General features: G+C 37.1%; 1 protein-coding gene across 1 annotated transcript in view; it reads left to right on the top strand.

The window, feature by feature from the left end:
• Positions 1 to 20151, top strand: part of OTOGL (otogelin like) — a 173140-nt gene that overhangs the window by 37096 nt on the left and 115893 nt on the right. The window contains exons 13-21 of the mRNA XM_043447277.1: positions 1281 to 1389; positions 2469 to 2515; positions 2990 to 3135; positions 4241 to 4364; positions 6804 to 6981; positions 11065 to 11189; positions 14370 to 14579; positions 17556 to 17721; positions 18498 to 18572. Of these exons, the coding sequence (XP_043303212.1) occupies positions 1281 to 1389; positions 2469 to 2515; positions 2990 to 3135; positions 4241 to 4364; positions 6804 to 6981; positions 11065 to 11189; positions 14370 to 14579; positions 17556 to 17721; positions 18498 to 18572 (1180 nt within the window). The remainder of the gene's footprint in view (positions 1 to 1280; positions 1390 to 2468; positions 2516 to 2989; positions 3136 to 4240; positions 4365 to 6803; positions 6982 to 11064; positions 11190 to 14369; positions 14580 to 17555; positions 17722 to 18497; positions 18573 to 20151) is intronic.

Genomic DNA, 20151 nt, shown 5'->3' with positions numbered 1-20151 from the left:
AGTGCTTCCTGAAAGAAACCGTGTCTACGCTCGCTGTGGCTGGAACCCTGTGATCCAAGAGCCATGCCTTAGTGTCCTGTCTCGGGATGTTAGGGCTATTGCAAACTTTCTCCCCTTGTAGGATTTGATCCTTGAAGTGACTACAAGGAATGGATGCTTTGCTTTAATTAGAGGCTTTCATCCCTGGGTCAGGAAGATCCCCTGGAGAAGGAAATGGCAACCCACTCCAGTATTCTTGCCTGGGAAATCCCATGGACAGAGGAACCTGGTGGGCTGCAGTCCATGGGGTCACAAAAGAGTTGGACATGGCAGCGACTAAACAACAGCAACAATAATTTATATGTTTTCATTTTTTAAAGACAAAATCAAATTCAGAAAGAAGTCTTCATATCTTGGTAGTACAAGATTTTAGTCCTGATGTAGTTTTAATATTTGTAATTAGAAGTGACATAGCAAATGATAGAGATGGGATTTAAATCCGCAATACAAATTAATAGATATTTATAAGAACATTGAGGATTTACTCAAACGCTTTTATTTTTGCAGATTAAAAAATACAATCCCAGAGATGTTGAGTATTTTCCTACTGTCGTGTACTTAATACGAGTGAGGACTACTTAAAATCAGATCTGTTGACCTCGGTCCACTGTTCTGTCAATGCTCCTCAAAGTCCGTTGGACCAATGCCAGGCCTGAACTGTTTGCTCCCAGTCAATGATGTGATAAGGCCTTTGCACCAGAACATAAATCCATGCACCAGAATATAATTCCCTTGACCAGAAAGTCTTACTCTGGAAAATGATCAGCTGCATCAAAGAATGTGCTTAGTAACATTGGTTCAACCACCTTTACTCGTTAGAAAGAAGTAACAAATGTGGTTCTACTGTCCTAGCACTTTGAGAAGCATTTTCTGGCTCTTTAGTACCTGTGTGATGATAATGTAAATCTCTCACTTTCACATAAACAGAAATTAAACAGGATAAATTCAATACTTTCTCCCTCCTCTCCTCCCCTCTTCTCTCAAAAGCAAAGAGACATTAGTTGCCCTATTTCTGTGTTGTGAATCTTAACATTTTGATAGCAGGTAATGGGATAAGAAAGTTGAAAACTGCTGAAATAGTAGCTGCTGATTGAGACAGAGCCAGGCTCCTTAAAAGTAATTTGTATTTCTAGCACCTAGTGAAAGCAAGTGTTTGATAAAAGTTGGCCGAATTATTTTATTCGAAGAATATAATTCTTATTATTTCTTATGTGCATTTGATATATATTTTTCTTAAATAGGCCTCATAATGGAAAATGGGACTTGCATCTCCTTGGAAAACTGCCCATGCAATTTTCATGGATTAGCATATTCAGTTGGCTCAAAAATTGAACAAGAATGTACTGAATGGTATGTGATCAATTACAGCTAATTATTTCTGGGTACCTGACTAAGGGACAATTTTGCCTTGACATATGTTTAAAGAGATATACTCTTTACAGATTTTTCTTCCCAAAATTCCCAGACTCAGTTTCATTGTATTTAAAGCCTTTACAGCAACATCGGGGTAGGAGGGACTGTCTATATTTTCTTTGATGATGTAACTTTTCTCACTTCCGTTGGTAATTCTATAAATTTTTATATCCATGTGATGAACTATTGAATAATCACTAATTTGCACATGCTTTTACTCATAGAATTTGACGGTTCTCTTGTCCTTCTGTATTGAGTACTTTAAAAAGTGACTCTTCATATCACCAATTCTGGGCCATGATTAGAGACTTTTCAACACTTAAATTAGCTAACTAGTTAGCTACTATAGCCAAAGATTAAATCCCTCCAGGCAGTCTAAAAAGAAATAGAGGTATAAATGTCATTAGGCAATTTTCCCTTTGCTGTCTGTGTATATAAATGAAATACAGTTGAAAACTAACCCTGTTCTTAGATACTGATTTGAATTCCTGCCTTTCAGAGATTATTCTTTCCTTCAAAATTCATTATCTGTTTGATGGTAGAAGGCAGAATTTATCTTACAAAGGGGACATCTTTTCTTTCTCTTTAATGTCTGATGATCTTCAAAGCCAACTTTAAAAGTTTTAAGTAGATGCAGTGACTTATTAATCTTAACATGTTATTTGTATTTTTCTAATGATACAGGTAAATGCTTTATTGTGTGTGGCCTTTCTTTTGGTTTAAGCAGTGAGGGAAGGAAAGAAACAGAAGTTCTCTGCTTAGTACTTTTGTTCTTGACTAATCTGTATTACTGTTGTATCATCTTTATTGATTTTTAAATATGGCATGCAATAAATAATAATTTAGGTGCTGGCCTAAAAGTTCAGTTAATTGAACTTTTGGAGAGATATTTTTCAAGTCAGATTATTCTGAACCTAAGAAACGTGATACATTCGCTACATTAACCAATACATTATTGCAAACATTCATACAGTTTTTCGGTGCAATTAGATTAATATTTTTATCATTTTATTTAGTGTATGTGTTGGTGGAGTTTGGAACTGCACTGAGCATGACTGCCCAGGTAATCTTTTAAAATGTTTTTAAAGAAAATGTCTTGATTTTCTTGAAATTGAGGAGAAAGCTAGCACTGATATTCATAAGGTCTTCTCATATATAACAAGAGATGTAATGCTCTTTAAATCCAGATATTCAGAGGATAAGTGGAAAATTGAATAAATGATAGCTCTGAGCAGACAACTTTGGTAAAAATTTATGAAAATTGTACAAATATTATAAACTCTAAAAATGTGGAACAGCTATAATTAAATAAATTTAAAATTTAATCAAATAATATAATTTAGCGAGTTTGTCAAACTAGTAAATTTTTAACACTCTAACTATTCTTTTTGATACCTGAATAGTTACTCTAAGTCAGCCTACTGCTTTTTTTTTTACCTACTGCTTTTTAAGAATAAACATAATTTCTTCCTCCTCCTTTTCTCCATTTTTCTTCCTCTTCTCTTCCTCTACCCACCCCTGCTTCTCCTTCTTCTAGTTCAGTGCTCTGTTGTAGGTGATTCCCATTTTACTACTTTTGATGGTCGACATTATTCTTTCATTGGAATGTGCCAATACATCCTTGTAAAAGGAACTGGAAAAGATAAATTCACAATTACTTTACAGAAAGCTCACTGTGAACAGGTAAGAGCATTTCAAAATGACCAGAGGAGTGTTCATTTTTTTTGGCTCAAACTTCTTATCTAGGTTAAAAATAGTAACATGAATAGGTATAGTTGTTTTCTTCAAAAATCAGACACCATTGATTGTTAAGATGCATCATTATTCTGTATACCACAATGAAAAAAACATGTTGATGATTGATCTATGTATGCTATTAACTATATCATGTCTCCTGATTTCAAAGATAGCAAAATATAAAAAAGTCTTAGATTAAATATTGTATGTTTATTGCATTTTTTCTTAAAAATGGTGTTTGTATGTACAGATTTTTGAAACATTTCATGCACGACTGCATAATAAGATTTTGTTGCCTCAAAACTACTATCTTAAAGATGATTTTTGACAGAATTTAACAAGTTTCACATCATTCTAAATAGATATGATGGCTTTTTTTTTTAGCATGTGGGAATATTTATTTTAGATCTTTTCTTGAAATAAACACATCTATTATTTGTAAACAAAGAAACACAGGTCTTTCATTTCTTTTTCTAAGTCAAGTAGTCACAGTTTTGCCAAAATCTTTTACTCTACTTTTATTCCAACATAAAATGGTTGTTTCCAACAAAATTCCAATCTAGTTTATAAGCTCTTTTTAGTTTGATTTTTTTTTTTTCTCCTGTGCAGCATGTCAGAGTCTTAATTAGCTTTCTACATGGAATTCTAATTCTCTTGGTTCTTTTCTGTACTGAATTTTTTACATCTAAATATCGCAGATGAATTTGGAAAGGTACTTTATGTCCTATGGAAAACATAATTATTGGCCCTTTATTGAAAACATTTCTATTTAATAACCTGTGAAAGGCATATATATGCATATGGTGTATTTAATGTAAAGATATATTTTGTTAGTAATGGGGCTACATGAGATTCACAATAAAATGTGAAACTACTTTATAATATTGCTTATTCTCAAGTCTTCTGTATACCAGAAATCTTTACCTCTGCACACTCTCTCCTTTCTTCTCTCCTTCATCTTCTCCATTTCTCTCTTCCACTGTCCTTGCCCCTGACTAGGTCTCTCTTTTCCTCTCTCATTCCTTTAATTGATAATTTGATTTTTATGCAGAACCTTGGCTTGGTCTGCCTTCAGTCTGTAACTCTGATTCTGGAGGATGATTTTAACAAACAAGTGACCCTCAGTAGGGGAGGACAGATCCTCACCAGTCCTAACCAAGGCTTCAACCTGAATGGTAAGAAGCCATGCTAATGGTATACTTTTCTTACATTAACAATAACAACACAACCTAAATGGAGTCTTCTTCCATTAACTGACTAACCTAACATTTATAGAGTGCCTATGTGTTTCCAGGTCCTCAGCCAAACTTAGTGGAGACCACCACGTTTATGGGGCTTAGTGTTTATCTCAAGTGGCATTAGTGTTTATCTCAAGTGTCGTGTGGGACAGTGCAGACACAGAATATTTCCACTGTTGCAGAAAGTTCTATTGGGTAATGCTGTGCCTGGACATTTTCAGTTTGGATTTGATGCTGAAACAGTGGTAGCCATCTGAAAAACACTGAAAGAGGCTAGGGATCTCAGATGAAAATGGAGATAACTTGAGGTTTTGAAGATCGGCTTCCCTGATAGCTCAGTTGGTAAAGAATCCTCCTGCAATACAGGAGGTCCTGGTTCAATTCCTGGGCTGAGAAGATCCGCTGGAAAAGGGATAGTCTACCTATTCCAGTATTCTTGGGCTTCCCCTGTGGCTCAGCTGGTAAAGAATCTGCCTGCAGTGTGGGAGACCCGGGCTTGATCCCTGGGTTGAGAAGATCCCCTGGAGAAGGGAAAGGCTACCCACTCCAGTATTCTGGCCTGGAGAATTCCATGGACTGTATAGTCCATGGGGTCACAAAGAGTCAGACACGACTGAGCAACTTTCACTTCACTTCAAGTGGCCTAGAGTTTGGAAGAGGAAAGATGCAAGTAAATAACCACTTAAAGATATGATAAACTCAAAGATATGCATAGAGACTTTGGGAGTCTAAATGATTTGGTATATCTCACCCAGCACTGGGTGTGCTGGTGTGGTCAGGAAGTTCTTCTTAAAGAAAGGATATCCAATTGAGCATTGACAGTTGAGGAATTGCCAGGATAAAGGAGATGGGGAAAGTGTTCTAGGCCTAGCAAAGAAGAGAACTATGTAGTATGTTAAGGGGAACTTTAACTAGCTTGGCATTGCTACAGCATGAAGAAGTTAAGTATAGAATGTCCAGAGATCAAAATAAGGAAAGAGACGGGCATGAGAATGAGGAGGGTCTTAGTTTTTTGATTGAAGTATAGTTAATTTACAATATAAGTTTCAAGTATACAACACAGTGCTTCAACATTTTAATAGATCAGAGCCATTCCAAAACAATGGCTGTATTTCCTTTTGCTGTACAATACATCCTTCTTGCTTATCTATTTTATATATAGTAGTTTATATCTCTTAATCTCATGGGGAAGGCTTTATATACAGGGCATTAATAGTTTGTAATTTTCCTGGGAGGCTGTGTTCGGGCCCGTGTTCTAGTGTAGTCACTTATAACAGTCACTTTTGCTTTCAGAAGTACTTGATTTGTATTAAAAATTACATGATCACACTCAGTGTCATCCAAGGGTATTGATTGAACTTGATATGAAACTGATATGCAATTGTTATCGTTTGACCTTGTTCGTGTACAAAGATGACAATCTCATATGCTTCAACCAAATAAGCAAGTGAGTTTAAATGGGGAGACTGAGAGTCCTTTTTGTCTTGGTAGACTACTATAACAACGCTATGGACATGGATTTGAGAAGTGTTAGAAAGGAGACATGGAGAATAGTTAGGACGTTATTAGAGTAGGGCGTAAGGATTTGAGGAGGAACCGATACGAGGCAGTGACAGTAGAGATGGAAAGAAGAAAACAGGTTGAACTTTTATTTAGGAAAAAAAGTGTTATCTACTCGGCGATGGAAGGGCAATAAAAAGATGATGTGTTCAAAGAATAATGCTCAGATTTCTGGGTTTGGTGACAGACTGATGACAGAAATTGTGATAGGGAGTGCAGGAAGAACTTTTATGGTGGCAAAAGTCATATTCAATCTTTCTTTTTAAAACTAATTCATTTATTTTAATTGGAAGATAATTACTCCACAATATCGTGATGGTTTTTGCCATACATCAACATGAATCTTGAACACAAGTTTCTCTTCTGTAAAGATATCTCATGAAATGATGCTTCTCTAGTGCTGTGCATCTCTTTTTCACTGAATGTCTCGAGGGAGTGGGGAATTTTTGAAAAAGTGCCACTTCCTTATTGAATCATGACCAATTTGGGGGACATCACACACACACACACACACACATAAAGGACCATAGATCCGATTTTAAATGTCTGACTGTCTATCCTCACTCCGTATGAGATGCTTGCCAACTGAAATTACATGTAAACCTGACATTCTGTTAAAAATATCTGCTCCTCCAGAAAGAAGGACAGAAGGGAAATGGAAGAAAAGAAAGTAGGCATAGGGTGGCAAAAATTGGCCCTGGGGCACAGAGAACTGGGAAGAAGTCTTTGGAAGCAGATCCCTAATGTTGTACATTAGCATTTCAGAGCGTTGCCTGTGAATCTCAGAGCTGATTTATGTATGTTCTTTTCCTGCAGGAATTGTTGAAATTCAGACTCTGTCATCCTTATTTATTCTTCTAAAAACCACATTTGGTTTAAAGATTCTGTTCGCTGTAGATGGGGAAAGAGTTTATATTCAGCTGTCTAGTGCGTGGAAAAGAAGAACATTAGGTCTGTGTGGCACATTTAACGGGAACATAAGGGATGATTTTCTGTAAGTATGATCTCTGAACATGACGTGATGACTAGTAATTTAGAGGATATAAATTCTCACATTAAAAATGCTTACTTACCTAATAATAGCTTAGTCATTGCTGTTCCAAGAGCTTGACATGGATCATCATATTTAAATATTGTAGCAACCCCCTGATTGGTAACTCCATTTTATAGATAAAGAAGCTAACTGACACCAAAGTGACAAATAAATAGCTCAAAATCACTTAGCTCAAAAACAGTGGAGCTGACTCTGAATTTAGTTAGCAAGACTCAGAGCCTGAGGGCTACCCACGGAATAACTTCCCACTATTCTCTCCCTGCCACCTATCAAGCTTAACAGTATTTTATTTTTTAAAAACTGCTGCCTTAAAAAAAACTTAATATCATTTGGTGTGAATGACAGTAAATTATACTTTAATAATATTGATATCACTTGGTATGAGTGATATCTCTAAAGCAACATTGTGGCATCTAAGTTAATTGGATTTTGTCATAGTTGGTGTTTTATTAGGGAAAAAAAGCAATAAAATACATTTATATCCCTTGTATTGACAAAGCACTTTCACCTGCATATAGAAAAGCCCAGCGTATAGCTTAATATAAATGCTTTGCACACCTGTTATTGTGCTAAGCACTGTGGGAAAATTAAGGTAGTAACATGTGGTCCCCATTCTCAAGGAGCTTATGTTGCAGACTGGGAGGGGACAGCTATCTTTAAGAAATAATTTATTCAGAACTTCCCTGGTGGTCCAGTGGTTAAGACTTCGCCTCCCAGTGCAGGGGATGTGGGTTTGATCCTCAAACTGGGAGCTAATACGCCACATCTTCATGGCCAAAAAAAACCAAAACATAAACCAGAAGCAATATCGTAACAAATTCAACAAAGACTTTAAAAAGGTCCAGGTAAAAAAGTTTTTAAAAAAGGAACAATTTGTTCTAGGCAAGGTATTAATCATGCACACACACACACATACAAACACATAAATCCTGAGGTAATTTCAAAAAGTTAAGTGCTGACCTGTGTGGTTGTGGCTAGTAGCACAGGAGAATTTTAAGTAGGCAAGTGTGGATTGGGTAGGCAGGGAACATTTCCTGAAGGAGCCATTTTTCAAATGCCATTTTTAAAAAAGCACTTCTGTATATTCTTTCTGCTTTGGGTTCTTTTCCCTTCCTAATGTTCCTCCTTAACTCCTATTTATTTTTCAAACCAACTCAGTCATTATTTGCTTCAAAAAGTGAGTTTATATCCCACCAAAGTTAATTTTGACTCTGTTATCTATGAACATCTGTCATTGATTTGTCTGATTTCTACTTAAAACTGCAAGAGCTTTGAGAGTCAAGACCACATCCTTAATAAATTCTTTATTCTAACTAGCATAGAACCTTATATGCCTTAGACAGTTGAGCTGAATAGAGATAGGACCTTTGATACAGTACCAAGAATAAAAATTGGATCAGCAAAGAGAAAGAGCTTTAACATTTTTTTTTAATTTCAAAAGAGAGCTTCTTTTATCTTTTCTCATGTGTAATTTATTTACTTTTAGGTCATTTAGGTTTTTGTTTCATTTATAGGTAGGTCAGAATATTGATACCTTTATCACATTTGTGAAACAGAAATATATTAAGTGCCTTGGTTAAGATGTACAGAGGCGGCATTAAGCTTTCTTTCTCCTCCTGTTTGTCAGAATGGGTTAGTAGTCAATGTTTAACAGATGGTAGATCTGTCTGCCTCTTTCTAAGGCACCATGTATAAACATTCAGGCCTGATAACAGTGATGGATAATATTTCAGAGATAATTTTCAAACATTGTTTAGTTTTCCAGCATACGCAGTTAAAATTCCTTGCATCACAAAAGTTAATGTGAATCTGCAAACATAATGGAATGTAAAATATTAATTGCTTGAAAGTTTATTTTGTATGCCTTGTTTTAGTAAGTTAACCACGGTGAACTGAAAGGCTATTTTGTAAAATGAGATGCCATAAATAAATGGGTCGACATTTTAGCTCCTATTTTTTGGTGTTTATTATTTTAAGTGAATTAAGTGAAATAAGAGAGCCAAGCTCTGAGTCAGTTCCTCCTGGGACCCCTGAGTACAGCCGTCACCTTGACCAGTTATTTTATTGTGCTTTGTAGGGTGGAGAGGAGTGGAGAGGCAAGGAAGGAGACCTAGTTCAGGTTATGCCATTTCTGTGAGTCTTTGTGTTCTCGTTGGAGCAAAATGAGATTTTGGATTGGGTGTTTGTTATCATTCTATGTAGTTTAGAATAGTTTCATTTTGCGGGATAGGAAAAAGAAGGAAAGTGAAGTAGCTCAGTCGTGTCCGACTCTGCGACCCCATGGACTGTAGCCTACAAGGCTCCTCCATCCATGGGATTTTCCAGGCAAGAGTACTGGAGTGGGGTGCCACTTCCTTCTCCAGAGGATCTTCCCCACCCAGGGACTGAACCCGGGTCTCCTGCATTGCAAGCAGATGCTTTTGTCATCTGAGCCATGAGGGAAACTAAAAAGAAGGAAAGGATGGAGATAAGGAATGAGGATTGGGGAGTGGCTTGTGTGGCTCCCTTTTCTTCTCCTGTCTCAGTCATTGTGGTGAGAAGCTCCGTATAGCTTCATAATGGTGATTGAAATGAATGGTAAGCAAAGTAGTTATGCTTACTAAGACACTAAAAGGGCCGAGATAAATGCTGGTCTGCTATTTGGCCATGCTGTAGCAATTAATGCAGTTATGGCTTGCATTGGAGAAGGCAATGGCACCCCACTCCAGTACTCTTGCCTGGAAAATCCCATGGACGGAGGGGCTTGGTAGGCTGCAGACCATGGGGTAGCTAAGAGTTGGAAATGACTGAGCGACTTCACTTTCACTTTTCACTTTCATGCATTGGAGAAGGAAATGGCAACCCACTCCATTATTCTTGTCTGGAGAATCCCAGGGATGGGGGAGCCTGGTGGGCTGCCGTCTATGGGGTTGCACAGAGTCAGACACGACTGAAGCGACTTAGCAGCAGCAGCAGCAGCATGGCTTGCATTAGTAAAGTTTTGCTTGGTGAGATCTTCCTACAGGAAACCTAGTCCAATCTGATTCTTTAAGTGGTTCTGACAATATTTGACACAGTTCTAGTAGGGATTATCTCCCAGTATCTATCGTCTGAAGAGTTAATAAATCTTGATGACTGCTGGAGGGGGCGTTTTAGTGTCAGGCCCTTAAACATTGTTGTGGTTTAGAAGCCTGAAGGGTAGATATTTCTATTGCATTTTGGTTTGTTGAGTAAACTTCGATGAAGAGTGCCTTTTATACCACTTCTCCTCAATTTTCATTTGGTTTGTTTGCCCAACTTCACAATGGAACCTCCCTATTTCAGGCCTCATAATGAAAATTGAAGTATCCCAGAAGTATAGACTATGTATTGTTTAGGACATTTGTCTTTACCTTGAAAAGAATCACGTGAGCTCCCTACCTCTACCTCACTAAACACACTGATGTTTTGGTTGTTTGCATTTTCATTAAATTGGTGTGAATTACATTTGAATCTCCACTCTTCAACATTGAGTGTCACCAGCTGAGTGAACGTTAATATTTCTCTAAATTTCTGCTTTTCCTTCTCTCTAAAGTGGGGATAAAGGTGTTTTCTTCACAAGGCTTATTGAAAGTGAAAGTGAAGTCGTGTCTGACTCTTTGTGACCCCATGAACTTTAGCCCACCAGGCTCCTCCATTCATGGGATTCTCCAGTCAAGAATCCTGGAGTGGGTTGCCATTTCCTTCTCCAGGGGATCCTCCCGACCCAGGGATCGAACCCAGGTCTCCCGGATTGCGGGCAGACGCTTTAACCTCCGAGCCACCAGGGAAGCCCAAGGCTTATTGAAGTGATTATTAAATAAAATCATACATATCCAAGATTTGACATGTTGTAAAGTCTTAATAACAGGAAGCTAAAGCCATGTATATTTAAAAATGTAATAAAACATTTCAAACTCTAAGATATTTCTTGTAGATTAAAAAAGTAGTGTTCTTTTTTCAATATTTGAAGACTCTGAAGGAAGGAAATAAATGGGAGAGACTAAGAGAATATTTGCTTTCTAGTTCTCCATCAGGCATGATAGAAGGTACCCCGCAGCTTCATGCAAATGCTTGGAGAGTTTCTTCTACTTGTTTTGCACCTGTTCATGTTCCTATGGTGGACCCCTGCAACATTAATCAACAAAACAGTGAGTCTTTCTGCATGTCAACCCAGGAAAACGTTCTTTTTATTACTGTAATTTTGTAAAATTAGCAATTTTAAATTCTCATTTTCTTCATTATGATAAATCAATGCCATTCCTTATGTATTTTTGCTTAATACATATGCCTCTTTATGTAATCTAGGTTACTTAAAAAAAGAACTCCAGAAAATGACTATTTCATTTATTATTCTGCATTTATAAATTTCCTTGTTTTAGGTGCTCAGAAATCCCTCAGTTGTTCTCAAATGTGAGCTAGCATTTTGTATATTTCAGATTCTTTAAATGCTAAAGAAAAATCTCTGGAGTATTATAATGTTCATGTAATCTTGGGATGTTCAGTTTTGGTTCCATAGCATGACCGTGCCTGTGAATTCTTCTGTTTATTACTGACACATGATGAGTTCCTACTCACAGAACATATTATTGCTTCATAAGCAGGAAGCCGGTGATCCAGAAAAGCTTTGTGCCATCAGGTGTGCAATAATCTGAGACGCTCACACTCCAGTTTCAGTTTACAGTGATAGTGCAACTCACATGCCGATAATTTGGGGCTGTACTTTTTTTTTTTTTTTACTAAAGCAACAGCAGACCATGGGAAAGGCCAGTTTACTATTCAATAAAATAAGGCACTATTTTTGGTAAAATCACTTTGTGAAAAAAGTTGATGCACATGCTTAAATAGACATTTTTATAATTTAATATTGTTCCTTTAACAATTTTGGCTAGTTTACTGTTATTTTGTGGTGGTTGTTTGGAGGGATTCTGTTTATTGTTCTGTGGCCCTTATTATTAAATTGTGATTTTAGTGTCCTGGCAAGAACACAAGATAATCTTGATTTTGTGTGTGTGTGTGTGGGGGGGTGCGGTGCTCAGTCATGTCCCACTCTTGGCGATCCCATGGACTGTAGCCTGCAAAGCCCTCAGTCCATGGAATTTTTCCAGGCAAGAATACTGGAGTGGTTTGCCATTTCCTACTCTAGGAATTTTCTTTTAGTACTGGATTTTTATCTAGGTCAACTTCTAAACTTAAAGAAGTTTGTTAATATCTTGGGTCATTTTTCCTGACTGTAGTAAGAGGAATAGACTTGAGTCTTTTGCTTTCTATGATTTAATGATTTTAACCTCATTTCCATTTAACAACACTTTCCTTCCCATTCTCTCCTCAACTTTTTACTAATAGATTTAGTCCTTCTCATTTCATTTTTCCTGCTCAGTTTGTTTCTAAATTTTTCAGTTCCTTCCTTAATATTTTGATAATTTTATTTTTAATGTTCTTATTAGGATGTATCTTTTATTTATTTATTAAGCTTATCTTTTATTCCATTACTATGTTGCATTGCATTGATTATTTTCAAATACTAAACTAAACTTCATTCATAGGATAAACCTTATTTGGTGATGATGAATTAGCATAATCATTAGCATTTTTATGTATTACTAGATTGCTATTATTTTGTTGAAGATATTTTACTTATATTATGAAGGATATTTGTTTATATTTTTCTTTTAGTGTCTGTGAGATTTGTGGTATCAGGGTTATGCTAGTCTAAAATTAAGTGGCCAGCATATTTGATTGAAATTTTGATTGAATTTACCAATGACTCTGTCTAGACTTCAAGTTTTCTTCGTTAAATTATTTTTGATCTCTTGAAAAAAAAAACAGCATGTAAAAGTTGGAGTAGAGTCCAGTTGATAAATTCAGTTTTTCTCTGGTTGTTTCTTTAATGACTTCCTTTATTACCTGCTATTTTGTTACATATATATATTTATCACTTTTGTCCTTGTATCATATGTCTTCTATGACTTATATATTTTCTTCATGCTTGCCTTGAACTTTTTTTTTTAATTTCAAATAGGTAAATTCAAAAACATCCCCAAAGAAAGTAAAGTAAACAGACAAAAGTTAATTCTAATGTGGATTCTGAAGGATATTTTTAAACAAGGATTTTCTGAGTCACCCTTTCACTTAATGTCAGTAGGAATATTTTTGATCTACAAATCCTTAGAGCATATAATACAACTAACTCTTTGCTTAGAGATCCTGGTAATTGGAAGTGTGCATGCCAATAGTATACTGTTACATAGTCTAAATCATTTATTTTCACATATTATGTGCTTAATAATACAAAAATGTAATACTCAGGTAATTACTCATAATTAGCATGTGTTTCTAATAGTATATTTAAAATACTTCACAAAATAGGTTCAGCATAATCCCTTAATAATGAAAAAATTCTAAAACTCTAGCAGCTCATCTTGTCTCTCAAAGACAATGACAGCTCCAAGACTGATTAATTTTTCTTCCATGAGGAAATCAATGCGATCAAGGTCCATTACACCAAGAAATCACACTAGGCTTTTTTCAGAAAGATGAAATCTAGATTGTTTTGTCAAACTTGGTTACTCCCACTGAGAATTATATCTGATCAGTCTTCTCAAGGGAAAAAATCAACAAATTCAAAATGATTACACAGATCCCCTCAAATGACTTGGTAGTGATACCTCAGAGCCTTTAGCATATGCTCCATTATCAACTTCTATTAATTATTCATTTATTCACAGATTCATTTATCAAACAGTATTGAGCTCCTAATATTTAACAGACATTGCGCACTGTGCCTTGTGTATCGCATTCAATGATGATGTGGCATCTACCTCATTACCATTTAACTCAGAGACTCCATTGGGCTGAGATGATTCCCAGTCCTTCCTGGATAATGTATCCTGGGGAGTTGCTGTAACATCCATAATCTGGCACTACTTTGATTTTGTATGGTTGTCTGGAGATAAACCTTCTAATACTCATCAATTATTTATAGCAAAATTGGGGTGATTTCCCAAGATGATCCACAGGCAATGGGGTAATTGAGGCGACTTCTATCAGTTAACCTTTCTGTTACTCAAGTTATTCAGGTATGACACAATACCTTTTTTTTGCTAAAAGAATATTAAATTTGGAGTAAGTGCTGTTACCAATATTATTGAAAGCAAACCCCTCCCCCCCAAAAAGGTATAAGCTGAAGATACCGACGCTTACTGAGTGTGCAGCACAGTGTACTTCTAGGAAAGCAAGATGCCTTGGCTAGTGCTGGAATTTGATACTTAGGGGTATTTGATACTAGCTAGACTAGTAAATGAAGTGCTAATGGGTTCTTTGTCTGTTAGTTGGATATGCAGCGCACTGTGACATTATCCACCAGGAGCTCTTTGCTCCTTGCCACGTCTACATTAGCCCTGGGCTATACTATCAGCTGTGCCGCCACGATGCATGCAAGTGTGGAAGCGCCTGTCTGTGCAATGCTCTTGCCCACTATGCCTACCTCTGTGGCCAGCGTGGCATTCCCATTGATTTCAGAGCTCAGATTTCATTCTGTGGTGAGTATGATGGCAGTGGCACTGATGAAGATAATCAAATAGCACTTCGGAGATGTTTGCATTTGTAATTGCTGCTATTTTTCAGTAAAAAGTAAACATTTGCTTAAGTTATTTGAAATACTAATATAATGTGTCAACATGAAGAAAATGGAGGATTACTGTATTTCTTAAGTTTGGAGCTCTGTTAGATAAGACAATAGCTTTTGACTATTTTTACCATAAGCAAAATTAGTGTAGCTATCCTGGCATCTCTTGTATTATGAGCAGATTTCTTCTCATCTAGAAGTTGGCAAATTAAACCCTTGGGCTTCCTGTATTTTGTAAATAAATTTTACTGTCCATATGTTTGCATATTTAGCTACAAGGGGAGAGCTGGGTAGTTGTAACAGAGACTGCATGGCCTGGAAAGTTGAAACTATTCACCTTTTCAGTTGCTCAGTTGTGTCCAACTTTTTGTGACCCCATGGACTGTAGAATGCCAGGCTTCCCTGTCCATCACCAACTCCCAAAGCTTGCTCAAACTCATGTCTTTCGAGTTGGTGATGGCCATCCACCATCTCATCCTCTGTCGTCCCCTTCTCCTCCTGTCTTCAATCTTTCCCAGAATCAGGATCTTTTCAAATGAGTCAGTTCTTGGCATCAGGTGGCCAAAGTATTGGAGCTTCAGCTTATCCTCAGTCCTTCCAATGAATATTCAGGACTATTTCCTTTCAGATTAACTGATTTGATCTCCTTGCAGCTCAAGGGACTCTCAAGAATCTTCTCCAACACCACAGTTCAAAAGCATCAATTCTTCAGCACTCAGCTTTCTTTATAGTCCAACTCTCACATCCATACATGACTACTGGAAAAACCAAGGCTTTGACTAGATAGACCTTTGTTGACAAAGTAATGTCTCTGCTTTTTAATATGCTATCTAGGTTTGTCATAACTTTTCTTCTAAGGAGCAAGAGTCTTTTAAGTTCATGACTGCAGTCACCATCTGCAGTGATTTTGGAGCCCCCCAAAACAAAGTCTGTCACTGTTTCCATTGTTTCCCCATCTATTTTTCATGAAGTGATGGGATTGGATGCCTTTATCTTCATTTTTTGAATGTTGAATTTTAAGCCAACATTTTCATTTTCCTCTTTCACTTTCATTAAGAGGCTCTTTTGTTCTTCTTCACTTTCTGCCATAAGGGTGGTGTCATCTGCATATCTGAGGTTTATTGATATTTCTCCCAGCAATCTTGATTCCAGCTTGTGCTTCATCCAGCCCAGCATTTCGCATGATGCACTCTGCATAGAAGTTAAATAAGCAGGGTGGCAATATACAGCCTTGACGTACTCCTTTCACTATTTGGAACCAGTCTGTTGTTCCATGTCTGGTTCTAACTGTTGCTTCTTGACCTGCATACATATTTCTCAGGAGGCAGGTAAGGTGGTCTGGTATTCCCATCTCTTGAAGAATTTTCCAGTTTGTTTTGATCAATGCAGTCAAAGGCTTTGGTGTAGTCAATAAAGCAGAAGGAGATGTTTTTCTGGAAATCTCTTGCTTTTTCAATGATCCAACAGATATTGGCAATTTGATCTCTGGTCCCTCTGCCTTTTCTAAATCCAGCTTGAACATCTGGAAGTTCAGAGTTCATGTACTGTTGAAGCCTGGCTTGGAGAATTTTGAGCATTACTTTACTAGCGTGTGAGATGAGTGCAGGATTTGAAATAGCTTAACTGGAATTCCATCATCTTCACTAGCTTTGTTCGTAGTGATGCTTCCTAAGGCCCACTTGACTTTGCATCCCAGGATGTCTCGCTCTAGGTTGGTGATCACACCATCATGATGATCTGGGTCATGAAGAACTTTTTGTATAGTTCTTCTATGTATTCTTGCCACCTCTTTTTAATCTCTTCTGCTTCTGTTAGGTTCATACCATTTCTGTCCTTTATTGTTCGCATCTTTGCATGAAATGTTCCCTTTGTATCTCTAATTTTCTTGAAGAGATCTCTAGTCTTTCCCATTCTATTGTTTTCCTCTATTTCTTTGCATTGATCACTGAGGAAGGCTTTCTTATTTTTCCTTGCCATTCTTTGGAACCATTTAGCTCATTCCAAAAAATGTTTGCTGACCTCTGCTGTAGGCCATTGTTTCAACTGAGTTAGGTGATTTTTTTGGACATATTAGTTAAGAGCCTACCAGTTCCTTGCCTTGAAAAGGACCAACTTTCATTTTTCATTTCCTTAAGAGTTAAATATAAGGTCAAAAATCAGTGCGACCCACTCTCGCTTTCTCTACTTAAAGTTCTGTATTTTTTTTTTTTTACCTCTGTCATCCTAAGAAGTTACCTTCCACTCCCCCCTCTTTTTTTTCCTCACAAGATCAGTTGTACGATTAACATTATTTCAGTTATTTTACCCAGCATTTCTGAGGTGTCTGTGCAAGTGTGTTTTTAGAATATTTTAGTTTGCCTACTGTAATCAATTCAGTTTCTTCTAAAAAGAAATTGGAAGGATTTAGCAAAGGATATAAACATGATTTAAAAGGCAAAAAACAGGATCTGTGAGCATAGATCAATAAAATCAAGTTTTGTGTTACTTGTAGATGACAAAGTTTACTTAGGATTAAACAATGTCATAAAGAAGATGGTGCCAACATAGCAGTAAACAAGTTTAAAATGTGAGGACAGTAGCTTTATGTAGACAGATAAAATACCTTAAATGTACTAAGAAAACTGTAGCACAGGCTGTAAAGAATGTTATGAAATGGTACAGTTAAATATAGTTCACATAGAAATTGTATTCTGCTTTGGTTAAAGTTCTGTTGAGGCAAAGGATTGTGTGTTTATTTATTTATGTTATAGCAGTCAGTGATGTTCTCGGTTTATTGAGGTGGAAGATCTTCTTTTTTCATGATTTGTGTCTATCATAGACTTATCACCCAGCATACAGTGCTTCTGGGTGCTGTGGAGATCTTTCTCAACCGATGCTTCTTCGTCCCCAGGGGTGGTGTGTCAGAAAGGCATGATGTACCATCACTGCGCCTCCTTCTGTCGCCGCTCCTGCCTCTCCCTCTCTTCCCCAGAGCAGTGCAACGATGACTGTGCTGAAGGCTGCAACTGTCCTGAAGGCAAATACTATGAAGACACGCTTAGCTTCTGTGTGCCCATGTACGTCCCAGAAATGTGTTGACAGCATCCAATTTTTAATCTGTCTCCCTTACAGGATCAATGGGCTGTCATGCCTGTTTCTTTTCTCCCTGTCTTTTTTCTTTTTTTTTTTTTAAATCTAATCGACTCGGAACCCTAAATTTTTTCTACTATTAAATGTCACTTTTTCCATAAAATAAGTGTGCATATATGCAAGGATCTGCTTGTGAGTTGTTTCTTTAATATTTCTTAATATCCTTACTCTTATTTATTTGTTAACCCTGTATGTGCTCACAAATCGCTACAGAAAGAGCTAAGGAATCTGATGTGTAATCCCAAAGTTCATTCCTATGTGGTTTTGCTGTATCAATAATAATAGCAAGATTTATGCTTCGCTGTCATGTGGAAAATTGTAGCAGCAGGATTGTAATGTCTCTTAGCATTCAGAAATTTCTCAAATCTCCCATGACATAAAGACTTTGTTGTCTACATAGGGTTACATGATATATTGGTTGTGTTTCTCTGAAGTGCCTCCAGGGACATTTTTGTGACAAAGACAACATAGTCTTTGTGTGACTAAAACAATACAGCGTATGAGTTTTGGGAAACAAAATCTAAAGCTGCACAAGATTTCACATTTGTTTAACAGAATTGCATGGAATTTTGTGCAGTAATGTCATTGCTAGACTGTGCCTTTAAAGTACCAATACTGCATGTGGTTTGCGTGAATTTCAGTGTTGTTTTTTCTTAAATATATCCTATTTTGTTAATTTAACCTTTTCTTCCCCCCCTTACAGATTTCACTGCCGGTGTCATTACAGAGGCAGTATTTACCAACCCGGAGAGCTCATCCCAACACCCTCAGGCTTATGGTAGGTTTCAGTAATGGTGATTGTTCTTGACAAATAACATGGAGTGATATAACTTCTTAACCAAATCCATAAATTAAAATATGACATCCGTAATTTGAAAAATACAGAACCTTAATATATAAACTGTTAAACCACATGTATTATATTTATATATATTTAACTCAAATATATACATATATACATTAAACCACACACACACACACACATATACACACACATATATATATATATTTCATTTCAGCATGGAATGCCTAAGTCTTGTGCTCATAACTGCAGAGAAGAGCTGTGAGTTAAAGTGTCAAACAGTGAAATAGAATGCCTTTGATCAGTTCTCAATAGTTAAGAGTGAGATGGCTCTCACCTTAGTTCTCAAATAATAGTTAAGGGTGAGATGAATGGTCAAATGCTGTAAGTTACTGAGGTGTTTTAGTTTTGTGGCTTATCCACTGGCTCAGAAAATGCAATTTCAAATTGGAATTCAGCATGTCACACTCTGGAGTCAGAGTGCTGCCTCCCAAAGGACAACCATTCTAGTGAGAAAATGCTTGTTCATAAGAAAACACTCCTTCGAGTTGTAACCTGTTAAAAATGCAGACAAGTCCATGCAGCAGTCCTCACAGATCTATATCCAACTCCTAACCCCCTTTTAGTTGCAACATAGGGGCCCACAGATAATAACAGACATAAGGGGATAGTAATAATAACCATTGCAATAATCGTATCTGTCCTTTACTGTGCTCTTTCTGTAGTCCTGGTATCATTCTGGGAGTTTTACATCTGTTAAAACACCCATCACTGTAACCCTAAGAGGCAGGTACAGTTGCTACAGCCCCGTGTACATGGGAGGAAATGAGGCACGGACAGTTAAGCACCTTGGTAACAAAGCCAGGATTCATTCCCGGACAGCCTGGCTCTGCAGTGCTTGCTCTGTCTGTTTTGCTTTGCAGCTTATTTTGTATCCATGACAGAATATTGTTTATGCACAATTTGTATTTACTGCTATGTGCATCTCCCTTCCTTTCCCTCAATCGAGATGCAAAGGCAACCAGCTCTTGGCTCTATCTACAGTAGGTTGCACTATTAGCCATAGTTTCCCAAGCCATAAATCTGGGAGCTGTCTTTGACTCTTTCCTCCTCTTCAACACCCCCACCCAGTATACTCCCAATGACTTTAGATTTTATTTCCTCCATACAGTTGAAATCCATTTCCTCCTTTCTATTACCTCTGTCTTAGCAATGTCTCTCAGCATCTCTTCCCTGGACGTTTCTACATGATCTTCTTGTCTTTAGTTTTGTCTCCTTCCATTCTACCAAGATCTTATATTGCTCTTAAACTTAACATAATTGAATTTAAGTAAACTTGGCAAAAACAAAGGAACCTTCCCACCTCAGTGAGAAAAAAATTCCATTTGTCTCATCGTCTCATTTGCCATTCCTCTTAAAAAGCCCGTGTCCCAGAATCAGTGTGATATGAAAGCCCTGGTTCTGTGACCTGAGATCCCTGTGTCTCGGTTCCTCTCTGCCATTCGCAGTGTGAGTCATATTTCTGAGGGTCATCCTAGTGTTAGACGAAGAAGAA

The sequence above is a fragment of the Cervus canadensis genome, chromosome 25 (assembly GCF_019320065.1).
Source record: "Cervus canadensis isolate Bull #8, Minnesota chromosome 25, ASM1932006v1, whole genome shotgun sequence".
Lineage (NCBI taxonomy): Eukaryota > Metazoa > Chordata > Mammalia > Artiodactyla > Cervidae > Cervus > Cervus canadensis.
The sequence above is the reverse complement of the archived record's forward strand: the minus strand, read 5'-3'. Positions and strand labels throughout refer to the sequence as shown.